The 23,192-nt window shown below is 29.9% G+C and overlaps 3 protein-coding genes across 3 annotated transcripts; 1 reads left to right on the forward strand and 2 right to left on the reverse strand.

Moving 5' to 3' along the window:
* Positions 1-604: 604 nt before the first annotated feature.
* LOC123200976 lies at positions 605-3,384 on the reverse strand. Its single transcript, XM_044616409.1, has 6 exons — positions 3,174-3,384; positions 2,751-2,963; positions 2,470-2,636; positions 1,396-1,477; positions 1,221-1,289; positions 605-884 (listed from the first exon to the last, which is right to left on the reverse strand). Exons 1-6 carry the CDS (start codon positions 3,297-3,299, stop codon positions 714-716), a joined length of 828 nt encoding a protein of 275 aa, XP_044472344.1. The 5' UTR covers positions 3,300-3,384; the 3' UTR covers positions 605-713.
* Positions 3,385-4,875: 1,491 nt separating this feature from the next.
* Positions 4,876-6,192, reverse strand: LOC123209760 (aspartic proteinase CDR1-like). The gene has a single exon (XM_044627894.1). The coding sequence runs from the start codon at positions 6,170-6,172 to the stop codon at positions 4,880-4,882; it is 1,293 nt and encodes a 430-aa protein (XP_044483829.1). The 5' UTR covers positions 6,173-6,192; the 3' UTR covers positions 4,876-4,879.
* Positions 6,193-19,087: 12,895 nt separating this feature from the next.
* LOC123200052 (late embryogenesis abundant protein At5g17165-like) lies at positions 19,088-22,368 on the forward strand. Its single transcript, XM_044615147.1, has 2 exons — positions 19,088-19,352; positions 21,844-22,368. Exons 1-2 carry the CDS (start codon positions 19,243-19,245, stop codon positions 22,121-22,123), a joined length of 390 nt encoding a protein of 129 aa, XP_044471082.1. The 5' UTR covers positions 19,088-19,242; the 3' UTR covers positions 22,124-22,368.
* The last annotated feature ends 824 nt before the right edge of the window (positions 22,369-23,192 follow it).

Genomic DNA, 23,192 nt, shown 5'->3' on the forward strand with positions numbered 1-23,192 from the left:
AAAATTTTGTCCCTAAAAATAGTATTTTGTGTCGAAATTAAAATCATCTGTAAATTATATATTTCTTATAGTGTAGTAATGATTTGATTAAGAATGTACACGTGCTTATTCAAAATGCTATTATTATATTTTTCAATAAATATATAATAATTTTGGTTGGGCTGTTTGAGTTGAATAGTAAATATGAATCAATAAAACTATGTGTACTCACTTTGGGTACATAAATATATACACGTTTATATGTGTCATCATGTGATTGAATGATTTTGAATTAAAAATAAAACAATAACCAATCATATGATAACACATATGAGTGTGTATACATTTGTGTACCCAAAATGGGTACACGTAGTATTGCTTAATATGAATTAATCTATTTAAAATTTTATTTAATTTGATTTTACGATTTCGTATTTTAAAACGAGGGGTGGATGACGATTTGACCTATTTGACCTTGAATTAAATAAGGTAAATTTAAATTTAAAAAATTTTAGCCCAAAATCAATTCAATTCAAGTCATATTATTATCTTGTTGACATCATTACATAGAAATTTATCTTGCCAACAATATTTTTTATTTTTTAACTATTCTTTTTCTTCTCTAATGATTATTGAAGTTCAAATTCTCCATATGACTATGATTTTACTTCATATATTTGACATCAACAGTCCATGAGAAGGACAAAAAATGATCAGGACCTTAGGAAACAGTGTCACTGAAGACCATAAACAAGCAATGCTCCAACACCAGCAACACCAGCCACCAGACCAATTAGTACACCAATTGGAGGCAATCCCCCACCGATTGGCTTCCCGGTGTTCACATCGTATCTCGCAAACCTCTTCTTCGGCGCCCTGCATTGCGGACACGCGTATGTATCCGGCTGCACATGGTAAAGAAACAGAAGATTTCAATGACATTTCATTTGTTGCTGCACAATGCATATATGTGATTCAACTCTTGCATATTATCCTCAGAAGTATGGAAATTGCTAGTGTCTTTATGTAATCCTTGCTTCTTAATTCTACAGAGATGGGATAGATAGTGTATAGACACAAATTTTAAATCATGAACTGGCCTTTGCAGCTCAGCCTTGGCACTGAGAAATTTTATGGTAAAGAGAGATTAAAATTGTGTGTGTGACTGGTTTCAAGTTTGATGCATGACACATTCGATTAATTATTTGCGAAAGAAATCTTGGCAAATTAAAGAGGCTTGCCTGCTCATCGAAAGGTTTCTGCAAGGTGTATATATATCCGCAGTCGAGGCAGATGTGAGTAGCTCTAGCCTGCAATAAGCTACATGCTATCAGTAATGACTTAGGAATATGCAAAGTCGATTCATGTTGAAGTTCTGTAGCTAGATAAACTCATAATGTTCAAAAAGAAGCTTGCCTTTTGAGCTTCAGTTAACTTTTTCCCAAAGCGAGGAGGAGCCGGACGCTTTGTTAGACGTCTGACATCAACTTCTGCACCTCTGCAACACATATAGATGAACTAGCCATGATGCGTAGATTTTTTAGAAAACAAGCAATTTCAAAGGTAAAGAGAACAAAACAGCAATCGAAGAGAGCTTTATACTAATAATTCAACCATTAGCATTTGAACTAAATCATACAGAGCTGTTTCGTAGCTGCTCAATTCATGAAAATTCAGGCACCAGGATCATAACTTTTCTGAGGTTTTACCCTTTTATGCAGTCTGTGATTAGAAGAAAAATACTTTTTTTCCAATGAAGATAGCTCCATTTCGGATTAGATGAAAAGCACCAAAACTGCACACCTTCTTAGTAGACAAGTAGTTTTACAATACAGAAAGAGCTGTTAAGCCATCTTCAGCATCATACAAACTCGACATGCTTGTTTCTCAATGGTAATACTCAAGGCCTCCATGGTTACAGAAACAACAAGCTTAGACAAGAGTCTTAAATGCGATGGACACTATAGCTATTCATACGCTCATTCAATAAATTCTAGTGCTATATACGTACATGACATTATGTATTAGACAAATGTATAGATAACGCACATGGTACACCTCTCTCATTAAAGACTTTTACAGTTGAATATATCTCGATCATCGATTAGATGAAAAACACCGAAAATTTTTTACCTTTTATGTGGACAGGTAATTTTACAAGACAGACAGAGCTATTAACCCATTTTCAGCATCATACAAATTGAATAAACTTGTTTTTTCAAGTGCTTCTCGGATTCGCCAATTAATGTTAGATGGCATGTAATTCTCGAGACATCCATGGTTATGGCAATAAGAATGTGGACTTGAGGACATAATAGTTATTCATCCGCTCATTCCATGAGTTCATCAAGCATACTTAGATGACAAGATTTATTAAGTGCAGGTATAGATATTGCAGTACACCTCACTCATCCAAGACTTTTTCAGATTATGTAAACATAGTTTTAGTGAAGTTTATGAGAGTCAAAGAGCAGGAAATAGAGTTTAAACCTGCTAACAACAAAGTAGACAGAATCAGGTTTTGCCTGGATGGCTGTTTTGGTGAATCCAAGTTTATCTGCAGGCCAAAGTTCATCCCCAAAGAAGCTGCTTGTGTACAGAACCTGATCCCCTGATTTAAGTCCTGCTTTTGCTGCATTCCCTCCTCCCTCTACAGCCTAAATCAAAATCACAACACAATTTGTCACAAAGTAATTCCAACAAACACATAATTTTTCAAGAAATTGCATTAAATTTGGCAGCAAATTGACAAAGAATTGTATGAAACTCACAGTGATGACCACTCCACCTCCCGACTTTTGGCCCAAAGTGAGGCCTAGTGGCTTGTCAACCTCAACCTCAATAGTCTTTGAAGCCCCAGCAGTTCTTGCTGTAATCTCAAGGCCTCTACTTTCATTACTGAAACCGCTCTTTCTTACTGCTTTGAAAAGATCTGAGACTCCCCTTTTAGCTTCCTGAAGAGATACCCCTTGGAATGTGCTTTTCTGCAACCAGTCAAATACAATTCCTTTATTTCTAAAAACAAGTTATCTATTGTTGTATAATGCTGACCCGAATTCGGTAATAGTTCGTCTGAATTCTGGAAGTGATGATCAGTATCAAAGAGGTCAAATTATGAGTATTTATCAATTTTCAATACATACAATGCTTGAATATTATATCTAAGGCAAGAGATTGGGAGTGAGAAGTCGTACCTGGGAAGTAGAAGATTGGAGAGAGAAGGGTTTTGAAGAAGGGTTTGGAGAGGTTTTGATGGAGTGGTTCCTGGAGAAGGCGGTAGAGCAAGAGGAGGAGGCGCCAGCAACTACGGCTGAGGACATGGTTGAGAGCCTTGAGACCACAAAATTGAGAGAGGTTGAGGGGAAGACTTAGTTTACTGTGAGTGTAAGTAAAGGAAGTGTGTGGACATGAATGCATGCATGGGAAGATAACATTTTCGTGGCTCCAGAGGGGGAGCTACAGGGAAAGGGTGAAGGCCTTGTATTTTCTATCTTGGCCACACATTGTGCACCAAGAAACTTTCTTGCATTTCCAAATTTTACTTTAACCATAGTTTTTATAGGTATTGGATTCGGTTGAAACTATTTGAGTTTAAATTTGAATTTGGATCAAATGAATAAAATTCAAGCAAAGGATTTGACCTATTTTAATAAAATGAATCGATATAAATTGATTTAAATATTCAAGTTTGAATTGACTCAGAATAAATTTAAAGTTTAATTATTTTTTAATTGAGTTGAACATTAACTATCCCATCTGCAATTAATTTTTTTATATTTAAATTAATATTGAATTAGGTCATGTTCAAACTCAACTCAAATTAAATGAAGCTGTTGTCTTTCTTCCATTTTCCCTGGCATCTAAGATGGAAAAGTTTGTCACCAAAATTCATTCAACTATGGATTAAATTCACTATGCACACATTTTTATTGTCCATGGTTTTGTCTCATTGAATAAACCTGCCTATGTTTTAAGGAGGCATATTCCTTACAAAATGAACATTAATTATATATTACTATATAATTAAATATTATTTTACTTTTAATATTTAATTATCGAATCACATGATGACAAGTCGTTATTTGTGCATATAACACTATTTTTTTTCCTTTCGTATTTGCTTTCTTATATTCTTTTATTGTATTCTCTTTTTTTTTTTAATTCCAATTCTATTTTTATATGATGATTTTATTGAATATCTATGATGATTAAATTGTGTGTATGATACAATAAGATACAATTCGTATAAATGACTGTGTGTTATAGATAAACGACCGTTTACGTGTTTGTATATAAACAAACTCTACTGTGAATTTTTCAAACTTTTGTCAAGTTGTACATACGCTCTCCATATATCTCATTTCCTAAGGGTTTTAGCATACCCATCGAACCTTCCTTGTCCTCTATCTTGTTCATAAGCCTCATGTGAATATCTTAGCACCGTACGCATGTCGTTACATTGATTAAAAATAAAGGAGCTTCCAACATGAGTGAGTATTCCAAAACACTCTAGGTATATTTTGTCATAAATAATGTGTAATATGACTCATAAACTAATCTTGTTGATATTCATGGTAGAACAAGGTGAGCCTATATGAATGACTCATAACGTCAACATGACTAAACCTCGTTTGAAAATTGTAATTAATTATGTCATGCTAGTGTCATTGGTCCAATCAGATCAATTAACCTACCAACTGACCATTTGATTGAGTTAAGCCCTCTCCTAGCGTCTAAACAATGATTAATCAAATCATAATAGTAGAAACTAATTAAGATTAATATTAATCAATTAAATGAATAATTTATTAATAAAACTGAGAGTATTTACTTGAGTATGGATTCTCAAAACTAAGATCACTTAACATTACTTATAATTTATTACTTAGAAGAACATTCATCACTGCTGTTTTGAACAATCAGTCGGCTTAAAAGAAACAATCCTCTTATCCAAATCAAAACCAATCAAAATGTTAGACTGAGCAAAGTTCCCAAATATCCCAACATCTTCCTTGATTGGCTGCATGGCAAAGCAAAACACACCCTCCTTAGGAGAAATAAAAATGCTTGTCGAAACCAGAGGCACATCAGCTTTACCATCAAAATGAGCAGTCAAAATCGGTGCAACATCCGCCATACTGTTTCTTTTATAGCAAAGTTGAGTTCCCAAATCCGGATCCTGATACGGTGTCAACTTGATCGCCTTTCTGACTTCTTGTTCCAATCTATTGTAAAAGTCCCGAGGCAACAGCATCGGAGGGACGCCAGAATCGATAAACATATTTCCTTTGGAAACATTTTTCTGCTTATTATAAGGGATGAAGTTTTTTCCAAGGCTGATTCCATATAGGGTTACAAAGTAATATGTTTTGTCATCTTTGGGGACTAGAGGAGTTGAAACGACATGGGATCCTGAAACTGCACTCTTGCTTCCGAAATTGATCTTGCTTGTGAGACTAGGGTTTGCATGAAATGGGAGCAAGCAGTAGGAAAATTTTATGTTTGTTTTGAGCTGAGAGCTGATTTGGGCAACAAGTGACGTGCTTCTTCCTCCTAAACCAATTAACCCCATTTCGTTTTCATTGAATCCTCCTGTGTTATTGTGCCCGCATCCGAAAACGAGGTTTTTGAAAGTGTTTTTTGAGCCTAGAGTGATTGTTTCTGTGGAGAGAACGCCATGGGTTAATGCAAAACTTCCATAGCCATAGTTGTAGCTACAAGTTTGGCCAGGAGAGCAAGCGACATGATCCAATGAATGGCATTGAGCGGATTGACATGAAAGCTTTTTGTATGAAGATGAAGAGGCTGGATTAAAAATGGCGTTTTTCTGTTTGTAACATTGTTGACAGGGAAGACATTGAACCCAGAAAAGGTCACTGCCGGTGTCGAGAATGCCATAGAAGTGTACAGGGGGAGTTCCAATGGAGAACTTCATCATATAGTGGCCATTATCGGGATATATGCTTGTTTGTGGAGCGTTGGAAGCAAGTGACGAAGCCATTTTGAAGGAATGGAGCCGAGAGAGGCCTCGTTTGAAGGCGTTGTTGAAGCGATCCAAAGGGGTTTCATAGGGGTTGTATAAGGGAGAGTTGGGGGAGTCACGATGGATCAAGTCGACGCTGAAACCGTCGCCATTGATGGATTCTACAGATGAATGCGCAAGGCAGATGAAGACGAAGATTATGCGAAGCATTTGTGCTTGAAAATGATGGATCTTTGCCATTGAAGTTCAAGAAGAAGAACATAGAGAGAGGTAATTATACGTAAGAGTTTAATGTATTTTTGCATGAAAAAGACCCCAAAATATAAAATAATTAATTATAATTATTATGAATATCAAGAAAATCTAATTTTCTTGTATCGTCATTACGTACATTATTAAAATTTTATAAGATATCATAACATATTTATAATAATTTAAAATTTAATAATAAAATAGAGACAAATTAGAGAGAAAATAGGTTAAAAACCTGGTTTAGAGGATCAAATTCTCATCCCAATTTTACATACATAAGATAACCTTATTAAACTTTGGTTTTAACCCCATCCATCTATTTAAACTTGGGGTCAATTTGGTTTGACTTTTCTTGAATCGATTCGAAAATAGCATCTATCTAGTTGCCTTTATATATGTTACCATGTTGGAAATTTTAGCCCTTTTAGGATTATTAACTATTGGCTTTAACAAATTTTGGGTTCTAATTATTAAAATGACATGATTCAATCCAATTTGGATACATATTAAATTATTCAATTCTTCGATTCTACCTTTCTTCTGAATAGGAGACTTATATATTCCAATAAAGACGTAATAAGAGTAAAATAAAAATTAATTTTCTAGTTTATTCACCAAATTAATTGATGTATGGTCTCCTCAATTTGGGGTAGTAGCTTACCTATCTGTTAGATTAGACATTGTTACAAACTGATACAAGCAAGAGGAAATTTGGGCATGAATTTTGGTTAGGTTTATTCACCAAATTGGTTGTGCTCCATCAATTTATGAAAGTAGCTAACCTAATATAATAAAATAATGTTAAAATTTAATAGATTTTTTGTTTCCCTTTTCTCTTTAATTAGGTTGCATTTAAGAATTTGATAATTGATGTATATATGTATTATATAATCAATCTCATATCAAAGTTGTCTATACTTTGAAATAAGATATTGTTTATTTTGAACCAATATTTGGTTTGCACCAATGTTTTTATAGACCCATAACGAATTTTGACTCAGTTAGAGGGTAAATCCGTAGACCACCTGATTAACTAAATTTTTCTTATTTTTAACCCCCAACTCACAGACCACCACATTACTAATCAAGTCAGAAAATAAATTAAAAGTTTGATTTTCATATATCATTAGGGAAGATATTGAGACTTCTATTTTCTCACTTAAACTATCCTTTTGAGGATTCAACCAATCAATTTGCTTTAGGTTTTAAAACATTTATTTGCACTTGGGTAATGAATATGATATTGGGTCAAGTTAAGTAGCCTTTTTGTTCATCTAGATGGATAAGCCCATTGTAAATGGGCCATCAAACTGTTGCTAACCTTGCCCAAATAATAGCCTGACCCATGACAAAAACTTAAGACTAAAGCCCAATTAGGGATATAAAGGTAAGACAAGAATATGCAACTTCTCTTTGGTTTGCTACCATTAGCTTACAATTTTTTTTTTCCCTCATTGAAGAAAAATAAGAGAAGCAAAAGCTTTTAGAAATTGTCTCCATTGTTTATGGTTACTTATATTCATGTCGTAGTTTAGCTTGACATGAAACAAAGCTTGTCTTATCAACGATTATTCTTCTTGTTTTTTTTTTTTTATAGATAATTCAAACATATTGAATTTGATCTCGAACTTATTATTCTACATTTAAGTTGACTTTCGAATAGGCTTTTATTTGAGTTAGCTCGACTCTAATCTAATCCTAATTATCACAAACTTATATTTTGAAAATTTTGATATATTTTAAATGAATGTCAAGAATGATATTATTCTAATCTGAAACTGCCAAAGTAAAAATCACCAAAGCATTTTAGATTATCGAGATTATAATAAGAGAAGCACTGGGAGACTTAAAACCGAAGTTGTATAATCAAATTTCCAATCTCTCTCTCCTTGTCACCAAGAAAATCAAATTCACTACAAGTGAGCCTTTTGATTCACTATAAGTTGATTGGTCCTTTTTGTATCATGACACATAGAACTTCCATGTCAAAGAAAAATGCATATATTAAGTTGATTATTTCATATTCGAATCAATTTTAAATTAGGTTTTCTTTGGGTCTGGTCCGAACCAAACCGACTTTAAGCTCATTGTGTATTTATGATTAATTAACATATGAATCAATATAAAAAGATTTATCTTGTTCTCATTTGTTTGGCTTTGATTATTATTCGATTGATTCCAAATCGTGTGTATTCCAAAATCCAAACTACATGGGGGAGATACAATCTCCCATTATTTATGAACTAAACTACTGATAATATTGTTAATTAAAAATTGTTTATTAATAATAATTATAAAATTACATAATTGACCTAAGCATCTTCTTATTGCCAATGGTTTGCCTTCCAAAATGAAAGATACACCATTTTAATATCAAGTGGTTATCATTTAGAGTGCAAAGTCAACAAGCAATGGCATTGACATATATAAGCATGCACCTTTGACATTGAAATTATAAAATATTAATTAATTTTATAAAATTTCAATAAAGTTTAATTCAATAATTTAATTATAAATGGAGTGATACTATGTATCTATTTTATTTTTAATTTAACATTATTTAGTCATGAAATAATATATATATTATCATTTATCTTTGTTAGTATCTATTTATTTATACATAAAATATTTTTGTTAAAAATAAAGGTAATTTTTTTTAGTAATTTTATAAAATTTAAATAGAATTTAATCCGATATTCACATGTTTTTTAAGAATAACATTAAATATACATATTTCCAAATCTATCAATCACATGATATAGACACGATTATGAGTCCTATCGAATCAAATTTGATATAACCCAATATATTTATAAGTCGTATTATTGTGTTATGTTAAAACTCAAAAATAAGTGGACCTTGCAAGTGGCATGATAAAGCTTGAAACACAACCCAAGGCCCCTTGGGTTGTGTGTCTTGAGTCTTTAACAAGTCAGCCTCATCATACTGCAAATGTATGTAAATTTTAAAACTTTAAGTTTTTTTTTTTAAATTAATTAATTTGTCTTTTTAGGGTTGTATAGGATTGATCTATAAATCTCATGACCCAAAAAATACAGGTAGTATCTTTGTGAGTTGTGTTTTTTCAGGATAGGGCAAACTAAGTGATAGGTTGACCCGATCCTTTAAACATATTTAACACGATGATATGTCAATTAATTATAGTTAATACCCACTAATTATAAATAATATATTATTGAATTTTTAATTAAAAATAAGGGTAATTATATATTTTTAATTTTGTTCACATTAAGTTATTAGGAGTCATTTTAGAGGTTGTTTTAGAGCTTACTTAGACTATTATTTAATATTAATTGGTATTTAAATTACTTTCCTTGAAGTTTATAAATAGTGTCTTCACTTATTATTTATTTATTATCCAATGACTTTCACATATTATTTTGAAATATTTTTTTAGATAATTAAATATAAATTGAACTCCCTCCATAGCTTATATTATTATTTTTTCTTAATTATAATTTTTAAAAATTAAAAATTATATTATATTATATGATACTATTTCACATATAAAAATTTATCTTTTTAACTCTAATATTATAATGTATGATATAATTTTTTAAAAATAAATAATAAAAAATTTAATTAATATATTATTATTTTTAAAAATATTATAAACACATTTAAAAATTTAAAATTTTACCTATGACAATTCCTATAATAGACTCTGACCCCAAACATTTTTAGTATCTTTATATTCTCTTTCTCATCAAATATGGCAGCGAATTACGTATTGTATCATATGTCAAAATTTTAATTTTTCATATTGAATATCGTATCGTATTGTATAATCGGTTTTGACACATCATTATTTTTGAAAATAACATAAACAACATTGAAAATTTAAAATTTATCATATACACCCTTATTATATTATCATTTTTTTCTAATAAAATATGTTGATCTATATCAGTAAAATATATTATATCGTATCATATGATACATCTATTATATTGTATTAATTTGATATATCTTATAATATGTATGGTTTTATATTTGTATCATATACATATTATATATCATAATATACTAGTAACTATACATTAGATCTCTCCATTTCTAATTGTGTTTTCACTTTTAGAATAACATTTTACAACTCACATGTAATATAAATTTATGCCTGAAATGAATTGATTAATTTTTAATTACGAAGACTGGATTAAGACTAGATTCAAATTGAGCTAATTAGGGCTCAAAAGTTAGCTCGATTCAAATTTGTTAATTTTGAATATAAATCGAGTTCAAGTTAAAAAAAATTGATTCATTTTAAAATCGAATTGAATTCGAGTTATAGAAAGTTTGGCTTGGCTTGGCTTGGCTCAGGAGTTAGATAAATAACTCGATTCAGTTTAAATTTGACTTGTGACTCAATTTAAATTATATTAAATAATTATTAAATGATTTCATTTTATCAATGAACCATAAATTCAAATTACAAATTTAAATCACATATTCAAATTATGAATTTGAATCATAAATTCTAATCAAACTCGAATCAAATTATTTTTATTTAAATCGAAGTTGAATTACCCTTAATATTTACTTGATGAATTGGAATTGAAATCAAGTTAAACTATTTTTTATTTGAATTGAGTTCAAATTAAAATATATTCAAATTTAATTTGATTTATATCCACCCCGGGATATAATTATTGTTGATTAATTATTTTATACAAGGAAATTCAAATATACTCATGATTTTTCTCCCAAAATATCTATTGTACAATAATTCACGATTCACCTATCACCTACCAACCAACATTATTGGCGCATGAATGTCTATGAAAAAGTGCTTCCAAAACATCGTTTGAGAACCATTAAAAAGCACTTTCAACATAGAAATAGTGCTTCTTAATTATGAGAAAAAAGAAAAATAATGACACCTTTGGCTTGTAATTTTAAATATTTAATTAGATATATATTTTTATATAATTAAATATTAATTAAATTATTTTTAAAAAATAATTTAAATAATAAAAAAAATATAAATTTAAGTCTTTTCTAATGATATATCAAAATTAAATTTTTAACTTATCTAATTTAACAATTATAAAATTGATTATTAGACTCAAAGTTTATTTTATTTAATATAGTTGGTTTGATTTGAATGTGATAATACAACTCAAATAGGGTTTTTCATTACTGAAAAAATGATTAATTAAATTTTAATTTAAAATTATTTAATTATAAAATAAAATATTATTGGAGGTCCAAAATTGATTGCATGTACCTTTTTGGAAAACAAAATATATTTCTTATATATCATTCAGGGTTATTATAAATTCAAGGATGACTATTTTAAAAGTTAAAAAGGCCAAAGGACTATTTCCCACCCAAGGTATGTTGTTTTCCCAAAATTTCCTCTATTAACTTTGAAAATCTCATTTACCCACCCGTGGAAAGTTAAAACTAACAGTTTCAAAGATAAAATCGTTATTTTATCTGTATTATAAAAAATAAACTTAAATTTGATTTAATTCTCCTCTCGAAATCCTAAAAACTAACAATTTTTCTCAACTCAAGTTTTAAAAAGTAGCATATTTCCCCCTAGGGTTTTCACTTTTTTAGATTCAATTTTTTGACGTCGTTTCTTCCTCTCCGGTGACATCTAGGCGACATCTCTTCCTCTCCGATGCGGTCTCCTTCCGGCAGCTCTCCTGGGAGTGCTAGTCAACGAAGATGAGTCGTCTTCGTTGTCACAAAGACCTCTTTTTCGTCTCTGAATGAAGACGATTTGTCTTCATCAGAGACAATGACATTGTCGGAAAGGAAGAGTTGTCGCCTAGAGGTCACCGGAGAGGAAAAAATAGCATCAAAAAATGGAATCTGAAAAATTGGAAACCCTAAGGGGGAAAATGTTATTTTTTAAAACTTGGGTTGGGGTGAAATTTAGTTTTTAAGGTTTAGGATGGAAAATGATATAATTAACAGACTCAATTAATTTTAATAGCCCATGAATGGGTAAAAAAGATTTTCAAAGTTAATGAGGGGAAACTTAAGAAATGCGCATACTTTGGGTGGGAAATAGTCCTTTGGCCAATTAAAATTAAGAATTTCATTTTATCATTAAACAAACACCGTTACCAATTGAAACATTGTTCTTTCAATAAATGGACATCCTTTTTGTATTTTTTCTAAAATAACACTTTTTCAGAGATACATTTTGAAAACATCTTCCGTTTTGTGATAAATGGCTGATAGTAATAGAACTTTTACCTATTTTTCTCTTTTTAAAGAACAAATGACTATTTTCCACTTAAGGTACAGTACAAACCCAAAGTGATTTTTACTAACTTTCAAAAATTTAAATACTCATAATTTTATTAATTTTGACTATTACTATCAAAGAGAAAATCGTTATTTAAAAAATTTATTTAAACTCATAACTAAGATTACCCTTAAGTTTTAAAATTTTTATTTTTGACCTCTAACTTAAAATTTTCAAGTTTAAAAAATGACCTTTTCCCCCCAAGTTGAGGGTTCCAATCTCTTTATCTTTTAACCATTTTAGTCGCCCCCTACCTTTTGAAAACTCTCAATTTCACTCCCTTTTTTATTTTAGTTTCAAAGCATCTTCTCCATTGTTCTCCTTTTGTCGTCGACGTCCTCCTTTACTGAAACCAAACCGTTATCAATTCCTCCCTTCATCGGCTAACAAAACCCATTGACGACGACATTTGTTCATCTCTAGACAAAGATGCAATTTGCTTTGTCTCGTCTAGAAAAATCCTAAGAGGTACATCATCATCTGATTTAGAACGTATCTGGAAAAATGTCAAGAAAAGCTGTTTGGATTCACATCTTCATTGATCAATGATGGTTAGTGAACGGAGGATTCGACTGCAGCTTGGTCTTGATAGACGAGGACGCTGACGACAGAGGGAGAACGACATTAGAGTTGCTTTGAAAACTAAAATCAAATGGGTTGCAAATGCATAAAAGATATGTTGTATTGGAACCCATGCTTGAGGGGGGAAAGATCATTTTTTTTAAACATGGAAATTTTAAGTTAAGGGTCAAAAATAAAAATTTCAAAGCTTAGGGGTAATCTTAGTTATAAGTTTAAATAATTTTTCTAAATGATAATTTTATCCCTGATAATAACAACCAAAATTAATAGAATGATGAATATTTGAGTTTTTAAAAGTTAATAAAAATCATTTTGAGTTTTCACTATACCTCATATGAAAAATAGTCATTTGATGCTTTTTAAATAAATATTTGGCCAAAGGACTTATTCCCATCCAAAGTATGCTGCATTCGTAAGTTTCCACCCCTCAACTTTGAAATTTCTATTTACCTACTCATGGACGATTACAGTTAACGAAACTTTAACCTTTTAAAATTTTATCTCATTTCCCTCCCTAAATTTTAAAAACTAACAATTTTCTCTTCTAAGCCAAGTTTTAAAAAATTACATTTCTCCCGTAGGGTTTAGTTTCAATATCAACCACTCTCTCTGATGTCATCACTAGCGGTCTCTCCCTCTTGATGATTCCTCTTCTTTCAACGGTTTGCCTCAATGACACCCCTCTGACGTTGTGTGACATCATCTGGGAAGATCATTCGTCTTCCTAGACTACATCACATGATGTCGAAAGGGTTGGGGTCTCGTTGAGACAAACAATTGAAGCAAGGGTAATCGTTGGGAGAGAAAGACGTTCAGTGATGGCGACAAAGAGGGTGATTGAATATTAAAACTAAACCTTAGGGAGGAAATGTGATTTTTTTAAACTTGATTTAAGGGAGAAAATATTAGTTTTTTAAATTTAAGGGGTGAAAATTAGATAAAACTTTAATTTATTTTTAATATAATATATAAAATGATAAATTTGCCCTTAAAATTAATAGATTTAATAGTCTATAAGTGAGTAAATGAGATTTTCAAAATTAAGAGATAGAAACTTATAAATGCAGCAAATTTTGGGTGGGAATTAGTCTTTTGGCCTAAATATTTTTCAAAATATTGCTATTAATATATAATATAAAAAAAATTTGCTTATATTATGTTAATGTCACCATTCTGTTTAACCGGTCAGACCGATAGACTGGTACACTGACCCTTCAAACGGGCAAAGATTTGGTTCGGATTTGGAAACAATACTGGTCAAATAAGACCATAAATCACGCTTAATTTCACTTTTTTGAAATTTTTAAATACACCCGTCCTTGTATTATTGCACTAATATACATAATAAAATTGCGAAAGGACAAAATTGTCTTTTTATGAAATTGACACACCGAATGCCAACGACCTACACAACCAAATAAACAACTAAAAACTAACAGTGTCAACTACCAATTAACCATTGACTAACGCCAGAATATTCCTTTCTGATCCGCATCTTTGACGGAGAACTCTAGGCACTGTTACTTAACGTTTTCTTTTTCTATTATTATTATTTTTTAAGCTATAAAACTAAACAATTACCTTGATGTCCCACAAGGACTATGTGTAAAAGATTTCCCTTTTATGTAATCAATATAAATTCGATAATTTTCAATATGATATATTAATTTAATATGATATAATATGTAAAATATCATACTATGATCGAATTTTTTAATAAAAAATTTATTTCAAATCAATTTGATATAATTCAAAATTAAATCAGACAATATTATGATTTACATAAAAATACCCTTTTACGATCTGAATCAATATGATTGTTTTGAAAATATATTTCTTTAATAGATTACATATAGTTGTATATTTATATAAATATTTTATTTTATTATTAAATAATAAAAATTTGATTTGGTTAGTATAATTATAGATGTATTTTTTTAAGGTTTTACTCGTATTATAATTATATATTGTATATTTATAATAAGAATTTAAAATTTTTACTTATCGTATATAATTGTATCTTTGTTTAATTATAATTACTTATATATTTTTTTTATTTTATTATTAAGTAATAAAAATTCGGTTTGGTTAATTAGATTAATTAGATTATTGACTTATTTTAAAACTCTTAGTATGTAAATTTTTAAAACATTTATCAATAAGACAAAATGTTATATTATGTGTTTTATTAATAATAAGTTGAGGTGATTCGTTAAATAAATTAAAATTATAAAAATACTTTAGTGATTGAAAACAACAGAGAATTTCGAGTCAAATTGGATCAATTCAAATATTATAAGGTTGGATTAGAGTTAAAAAATTTTCACACAATTTTAATTTGAATCGAGTTAGAATTGAAGATCTCTGATATAAAATTTGAATCAATACGATACGAATATACCATGATAATATGAACTAACAAGTCTATCAATAAAATAATTATTACATTTATTATTTTTATTAAAAATTAAAATAAAATATAATTCAACATAATTTTCAAAAATTATGCTAAAATAATATTAGTTTTATATTAATTTTTATTATATAAACTAATTATTTCTAAAATATAATCACCGTTAAATTATACATTAAAATGGTTGATTGAAGCGTGAAATTTCAAACACAAATCTAGAATATTTACATTCAACTTTATACTTACATTAATAAATTTGAGTATATATAGTAATATATTTTGATATGTTTTTATACGAGACATTGCCAATGGGTAATTTGCCTAGTCTCTCCAAGGCTTATCGACTTAGTGGTTAGACTCCATCAAATGAGATTTTTTTTATTAAAAAACGAAGTACTATATTGCTATATTATTTTTAGTAATTATTATTATATATATGTGTGTGTGTGTGTGTGCGTGCGCGCGCACTCAATGGATTATCATTAATTTGTTATGTTATACATGTAGCCCTCAATGATCAAATATTTTCTACCTAGGTTGTTGTTCGAATATTTTATTCGATATATCTAAGAATTTTATGTGGCGTAAAAAAAAATTAATTGAATTGGGGTACCATTCATAATATCTTCATACTTCGACTAAGTATTAATTTGGTCGAGAGATCAGTTTAAGTCCTAACTGATTTTTTTGTTATTAGGCAATATTTAATCAAACAAAATTATGATATGGTAATATGTGGTGCATCCTTATCAGAGGGACTTTATCTGAGTTCTGAAAATAACATATAAGAGAGTTTATTTTTCTTACCTACACAAATCAAAAAAAGAAAATATTGGATTTTTCTTTAGTTTTTGATTTATCATTAAGTATTATTAAGATCATTAGAGTTTATTTTAAAAATAATTTGAAATGTTATTTTTTTATATTGATACATACTCATAAAGTACTGTAAGGTTTTGATTAGAAAAATAATTTGAGTATTTATTAATTGTTAATTTTAAATTTATAAATAACTTGAAAGTGATTGTATCTGATTTTTCTTAATAGTAAATTTGATTCGAAAAATTTGACCCATGTTTTTTTTCTCTACATTAGGGGGTTTCCTATGTAAATTTTGTATTCTTGTTTATAGTGGATTTGTTTTATTTCTTACGTGTAATTGATATTTACTGTAAGTAATTGACTTAATTAATTTACATAATTAAATTTAAAATTTGTGACCCCAACAAAAATACAAAAATAATATATAAGCAAACTGAGTTTCAATAATTGTGACTGGCTGGTATAGTGCAAACGTTCCGGTTGTTGGAATTGGATTTGAGTTTGAACAATTACAAAATTTTGAAAAACAAGATGTTGATGTCCAAAGTATGACTTGATGGCAGAACAAGTCAATCTAATCCTATGGTTTAAATTCATTTAAGCATCAATCTAATTTAGATTTACCGTCTGATATAAACTAAGTATACAATATAATTAGGTGGACACGTATTGTATAGAACTTAATAAGAATAGTATTATATATATAAATTTTATAAATAAGTAATAATTTATTATTATATAATTAAAAATAAAATAAAATAAAATAATATTATTTATATATAAAAATTGTATTCATAATTTTATTAATTTAATAAATACTATAACGTCGAGTCCTATTATTATATATTATATAACAGTAACGAACAGTGTAACACGCGTAATACCCGCTTTTGGACGGTCGTTAACAGCCGCACTAGGTCTTGAAATCCGTGCAAAATGGGACAGACCCTGTTAATTAACGGCGTGAGGAAACGGAGAAAAAAAATCTAGTACTATACGGCGTACGGAACTGGTAGATAGTAAAGCGGAGCAAACAAGAAAGCAAGAAAGAGAAAGGATTTGACAGGGGATAATTACAGTTTCATCCCAAGAATTATATCAAATTATTATTATCATCCAGCAAAAGTTTTCAGTAGCATTTCAATCCATATTAGTAGGGTTGGCAGAGTAACCCTAAAAATAGGGTCTCTGCCCACTTACCCCACCCCACCTTGTGTCACATGGAGAGGGGATATTTTGATAGAAGTAATAGCAAGATAGGGTTAAGGGTATACTTATTTTTAAAATATAATTTACTAAAATATCTTCGACTTTTTTAATCATATACTATAATATAATTATTGTCTTAGTCTTTGAATATAAATGACAAAGAGAATAAAGAAGAAGTATAAATAGAAAGAGAATTATTTTCTATAGGTAAGGAATAAGGATCTCCTATACTCCCCGTAGCCAGAATTGGAAAGAGACATGCATGCATGCATCCCACTTGCGAAAACCGGAAAAGCCATCCCTATCCCTCCCTTCCCATTATCATCTCTATGTATTAATAATAATTTGATTAAGAATGTATGTGTGTTGATCTCCTTTTTGTTTTGCCAAATCCAAACTTACGAAATGTTTCAAGACAAATTTATTCAAAATGCTATTATTATATTTTTTTAATAAATATATAATATGTTTTGGTTTTGGTTTTTTGAGTTGAATAGTAAATATGAATTATTCTATTTAAAATTTTATTCAATTTAATTTAGTTTGATTTTACATTTCATATCTTAAAACTAGGGGTGGATGGCAATTGAAGTTACTCAAGCTTAAATCAAACAAGATGAATTCATGTTGAGAAAATTTTTGCTCAAAATTAGTTTAGTTTGAACCATCTTGTCTTGTTGACATCATTGGACTGAAGTTTGTCTTGTCAATAATTTTTCTTCTTCTTTGGCGATTCTTTTTCTTCTTCGATGATTCATCTTTTTTGGTTTAACAATTTGGATGAACTAAGCTTGATCTTGAACTAATTATTTTAGATTCAATCTGAGCTCAATTTAGCCATTGTTTGAGTTCGACTAAGCTTCAATCCACCCTTACTTAAAATTAAAAACCTAAATTGGTTTTTTGTTTGTACACTAGTAAAATAAGAATGAATTCAAATCGAGTTGATTCAAGCTTGATTGTAAGTTTGACTTGATCGAGATTAAAATAAGTTTGATTTAGGCAAACTTAAGCTTGAGCATAAGGGGTCTTGTATTATCAAGCTCGAGCATGAGCTTGTAGGGTATTTGGCTTGCAATGCTTGGGAACTTGAAAGAATCCTATTTAAATTTTTTTAAATAATGTTATTTTAATCAATACACATTAAATTATTATCGTTTTGATTAGTATAAATCAAAACAATATCATTTGATTGATTTTGGATTAATTACAATAGTAAATTGAGTTCAACTTAAATATAGCTCGATATTGAAAGACTATAGCCAAACTTGAGTTAAATTAGACTTATGTCGAGCTAAACTTGAGTTAAACTCAACTTAAGTTGAGACAAACTTGAACTATTTAAGAAGAAATCATATAGTTCAAGCCTCCATCAAACTCTCAAGCTCGCCCAAACTTCAGTTTAATAACAATCCAGAGGGTATGTTACTACTAGGAAGCAAAACGGTACAAAATAAATTGTAACAAGAAGAAATGTAATTCAACAAAATGTGAGGGACTTGATGGAATTTCTCAACTGGTCGGACAGAACAAAACGATGCACCAATTATTATTCTTTTCCTCTTTTTTGGGTTTTAAATAAAATATTCTGAAATTTGTAGATATAAAGAAGATGACAGGTACGAGCTTCTCCTTACTCAGCAAAGCTGCAGCTAAAAGCTAGAGCTATCAAACCGTCTTCTTCCTGTGAAATTTTCTCTTTGTTGTGTTTTTTGTATGGCCGCCAATTCGAAGAGCTCTCGGGAGATCGCCAACTTAGGGAAGCGTGTCGCTAACCACTTCTTCACGCGCGATCCAGCTCACTCCGCCTTCACTCGCGCCTCTAGGTTCGTTTCTTCTTCTTGTTCTTCTTCCACTTCGTCATCATCATTTCGCCTGCGTCGATTAATTTGAGAATCTTACTTAATTGTCTTTATCGGTGTTTTGCTTCCTGATTTAGGATTAATGGACGATTGTTGCTTCTCTTTGTGAAATTTAGTGTTGTTTTAGCTTAATAAATGAATCAATATTTGTGTGATTTTTCAAGGAATTTTTTGAGCCTTTTGCTGTATTGACGATTTATATTTTCTGTTTGGTTTGACTTTCTTCATGCAGTTAAATTTGAGTGATTTTGGATTTGAATTTATTGAGAATTATTTTCATTTTTGATAGTCGGTAAAAATTTCATTGATTTTTTATTGTAAATATTTCTAAAATTGTTCATTTATCAAAAAAATTCTAGAGATCTCTATTCTTTTCTAAAATCAGATTCAGTTGATCAGAGATCATGAGCTGAATTCACCAATTTTAATTAATTGTTTAAGCAGTGTTATCAAATTATTTCTTGTTTTTGTAAAATATTTATTTGATTTTCGGAAAAAATTTTCTGATGTTGTTGCTCCACGGAAGAGGTAGTTGAAATCCAGCTTTAATGAATAATTTCCGACACAGGGACTTTACAGATAAGGACAGATTAAAGTGGGCCAGTGATGGCTTGACATCTGTCCAAATAGGGGTATTTTTGGAATTATGACCTGTAATCTTTCTTCTGAACCTTTGTCTTTGTTCGGGACAATATAACCATCGGTATTGAACCAGATTAAATTCAAGATTTGAACGAATAAGTTAAATTTCAACTTTCAAATATTCGGATTTAAATAGATTAGATTAAATCTAAAATAAAATTAATTTTGAGTTGAGTTTGAGCACTAATTTATTGATTTTAAATTTATTTTTTGATTTAAATTGATTTTAAACTTTTTTTTTTAAAATTTTAGCTAATCCTAAGCTAAGGCTTATTCAAATACAGACTGAATCAAAATTTTCCCTAGTAATATTCTACGGTATTAGGTCTTTGTCTCATTTTAGGTAGAGAAACGAAACTTTCAATTTTGGTCAGAACAATGGGTTTGATTTATGATTTTGAATGCAATTTTCTTATTTTATTTTTAAGTATAAAAGGATTGAAGAAAATCTTTAGAAAATTTTGAAAAAACTTATTCTAGATTTAAGAAAAATTAATTAAAAAAAATATAAATATATATTCGATCTAATTTTGAATTATTATAGAAAATTACTTGAGAAAAACTCTATGCGTAGCTGACCTCTAGAGAAATTCGTGTATTCAATATTTGAATTGATTCATTCTGATTTGTGTATAACACCAATCTAAAATAACACAAACAAAACACTGTCAATTTTTGTTAGGTTTTTAAATTTTAGATCTAACTCTACATCATTTTATGCTGGATATATTTTTTAAGTTCATGTAGATTTACTGTTGATTTGTACTCTATATTATACTTATAATAATTCTCCTCTGTTAGATGGTCATAGTCTGCCTGCCGTGTCCAGCAAACCCACCAAAAATCAGTTCATTATTCAATTTCTCGGGCTCAACAAGTTGGATATTCTGTATTGAAACTTTTTAAAGGCTAGTTATGTGTGCACAAGTTGCCACCTTTCCTCGAATAAATCATAAGGTCAATCGGAGATTAATTAAATGATAAATAAGTGGGTGGAGTCTCTTTCATGATAAGATTAAGAAGTATGAACTGGAGTGGGAAATGTGTGTCCATGTATTAAAATAATAAAATAATTAATTTGGTTTGTGAGTACTTATCTGTTTGAGTCATTCACTCCTCACGTGCTTTAGCTACCACCCCTGTGTTGGTAGGCACTAGGCAGCGGCTTTGGCACATGCTCTGCACCTAATCCAATGCCTTTTATTTATGTACTTGAAGAGCATATATCATATTTCATTAATGTTTTAAATAGTGGCACACTTATATATAAGATGAAGATTGTATTTATTATCATTAATCATGTCTAAGTTTCATATAAAATATCTCATATCAGATTAATTAAGTGAGTAGGTCAAATCTGGAAACATTAATATAGCCTTACCAAAACAGAAAACTGAAGTCAATTAAAAATTTTTTTGGTGGGGTCAACCAGCCCCCACTTGCCCTTTAAGAAGTCTTCCCCTAATCTCAACTGATTCTAAGCATGTTATGGGATATACTATTTACTTAAATTTGCGTCTAAATTTCCTATTAGCATGATGTGATCTTTTGGATGTTAGATTGGTTAGATGATATGGAAAGTGTTTAAAGTCGTATTTGTTTTGATTGGCATAGATAATGTAAAGTGCTCTCCAGAATGCACTTGCTACTTCTAGTGGTAGTGGTTATTTAAACAATACTTTTTGGGTGAAAGTGACAAAGGCTAGTGTTCTATTGAAAAAGCATTTGGTGCTTTTATAGAAATTTCTTTGAAATAAACTTCTACTATTCATTAAGTTGTTTTTGATTCAAAAAACCTTGATAATCTATGCAGGAGGGCTGCACACTCTTCTGTGTATGACAAGAACATCGAAGAACAGGTTGGTCCGGCCGTAGTCCCGGACGATGTGATTGATTCCCCATCTGAAAAATACTGGGCACCACATCCAAAAACTGGAATATTTGGACCTGCAGTCGAGAATTCCCCTGGTGCAGGCAGGGAACCCGAATACCATACCTCGCCTGCAAATGGTTCTGACGAGTCTGTGCTCGAAGAGAAAGCCTGGTTTCGCCCCACAAGTCTCGAGGACTTGGAGAAGCCCCTCCAACAGTAAGGACTACTGCTGAAGCTGAGGAGAGGAGCTCTCTGCTCAGATAAGTAAAAATAAGTTGTTTGTGATAATAATAATAGAATTGCAATAGCAAAAAACTGGTTAATGCTCTATATATATGCAAACTTATAATATTTGGATGAAGTTGGTATTGTATTATCTAGAGAATAATGCATCTATGCTTGTGGACTATGTTTCCAAGCTATGTAAAATACTTTGTTATTGTGATAATATTTGGGTTATTAATATTTCTAGTGCTTCTTTTAATTTCCTTATTTATGCTATCAATTCTATGGACATTGAACCAAATTCCTTGTAGCACTTTACATTTGACTAGAAATTTGGGATTTCTTAAGGAGAGTAGTTTAGGGGATTTCGAAATATCTTTGAGCTTGATCTAGATTGAATCTTACTCTAAACTTATCTAGGGATATTTTCGGTACTAAGCCAATTTTTGGGTGACATTATATGCTCATGAAATTCAAGATATGATGTTGATCTTATTGTAACATAAATATATCATATCCAAGTAAATATCTTCCAAACAAGAGCCAATCGCAAAAAGAACTTAATTTATCACTAGAATTCACGCGTTTGAATAGCTCGGAATTATTAAAGTTTCCAAAATTTTGAATGGCTTTTTGTGGCAAGGTCCAAAAACTTAAAATCAGTAGTTATCATAGGGCAGGCCACCACCACCACCATGTTCATCATAATTAAAGGTTATGTGATGAATATGGTAGCAACTGAATGGAAGATAGAATTGCCTTGGTTGGTTCTCTAGCTTGCCATTATCTCTAAGGCAATTATGTGTCATTATGTGTAATTGATACATAATATATATTTTATAATATGATATAATATAGATAAAAAATATATATATTATAAAGTATATTATAATTAATATGATATAATAAACATATTATATAATACGATATATATATCTTATGATACTATATATATTATCGATACAGAATAATATATTTTTAAGAAAAATAATAATACAGTAGAAATATATATGAGAAAATTTAAATTCTTATAAATATTTATGATATTTTTTAAAATGATAATG

This window comes from Mangifera indica, chromosome 2 (assembly GCF_011075055.1).
Source record: "Mangifera indica cultivar Alphonso chromosome 2, CATAS_Mindica_2.1, whole genome shotgun sequence".
NCBI lineage: Eukaryota > Viridiplantae > Streptophyta > Magnoliopsida > Sapindales > Anacardiaceae > Mangifera > Mangifera indica.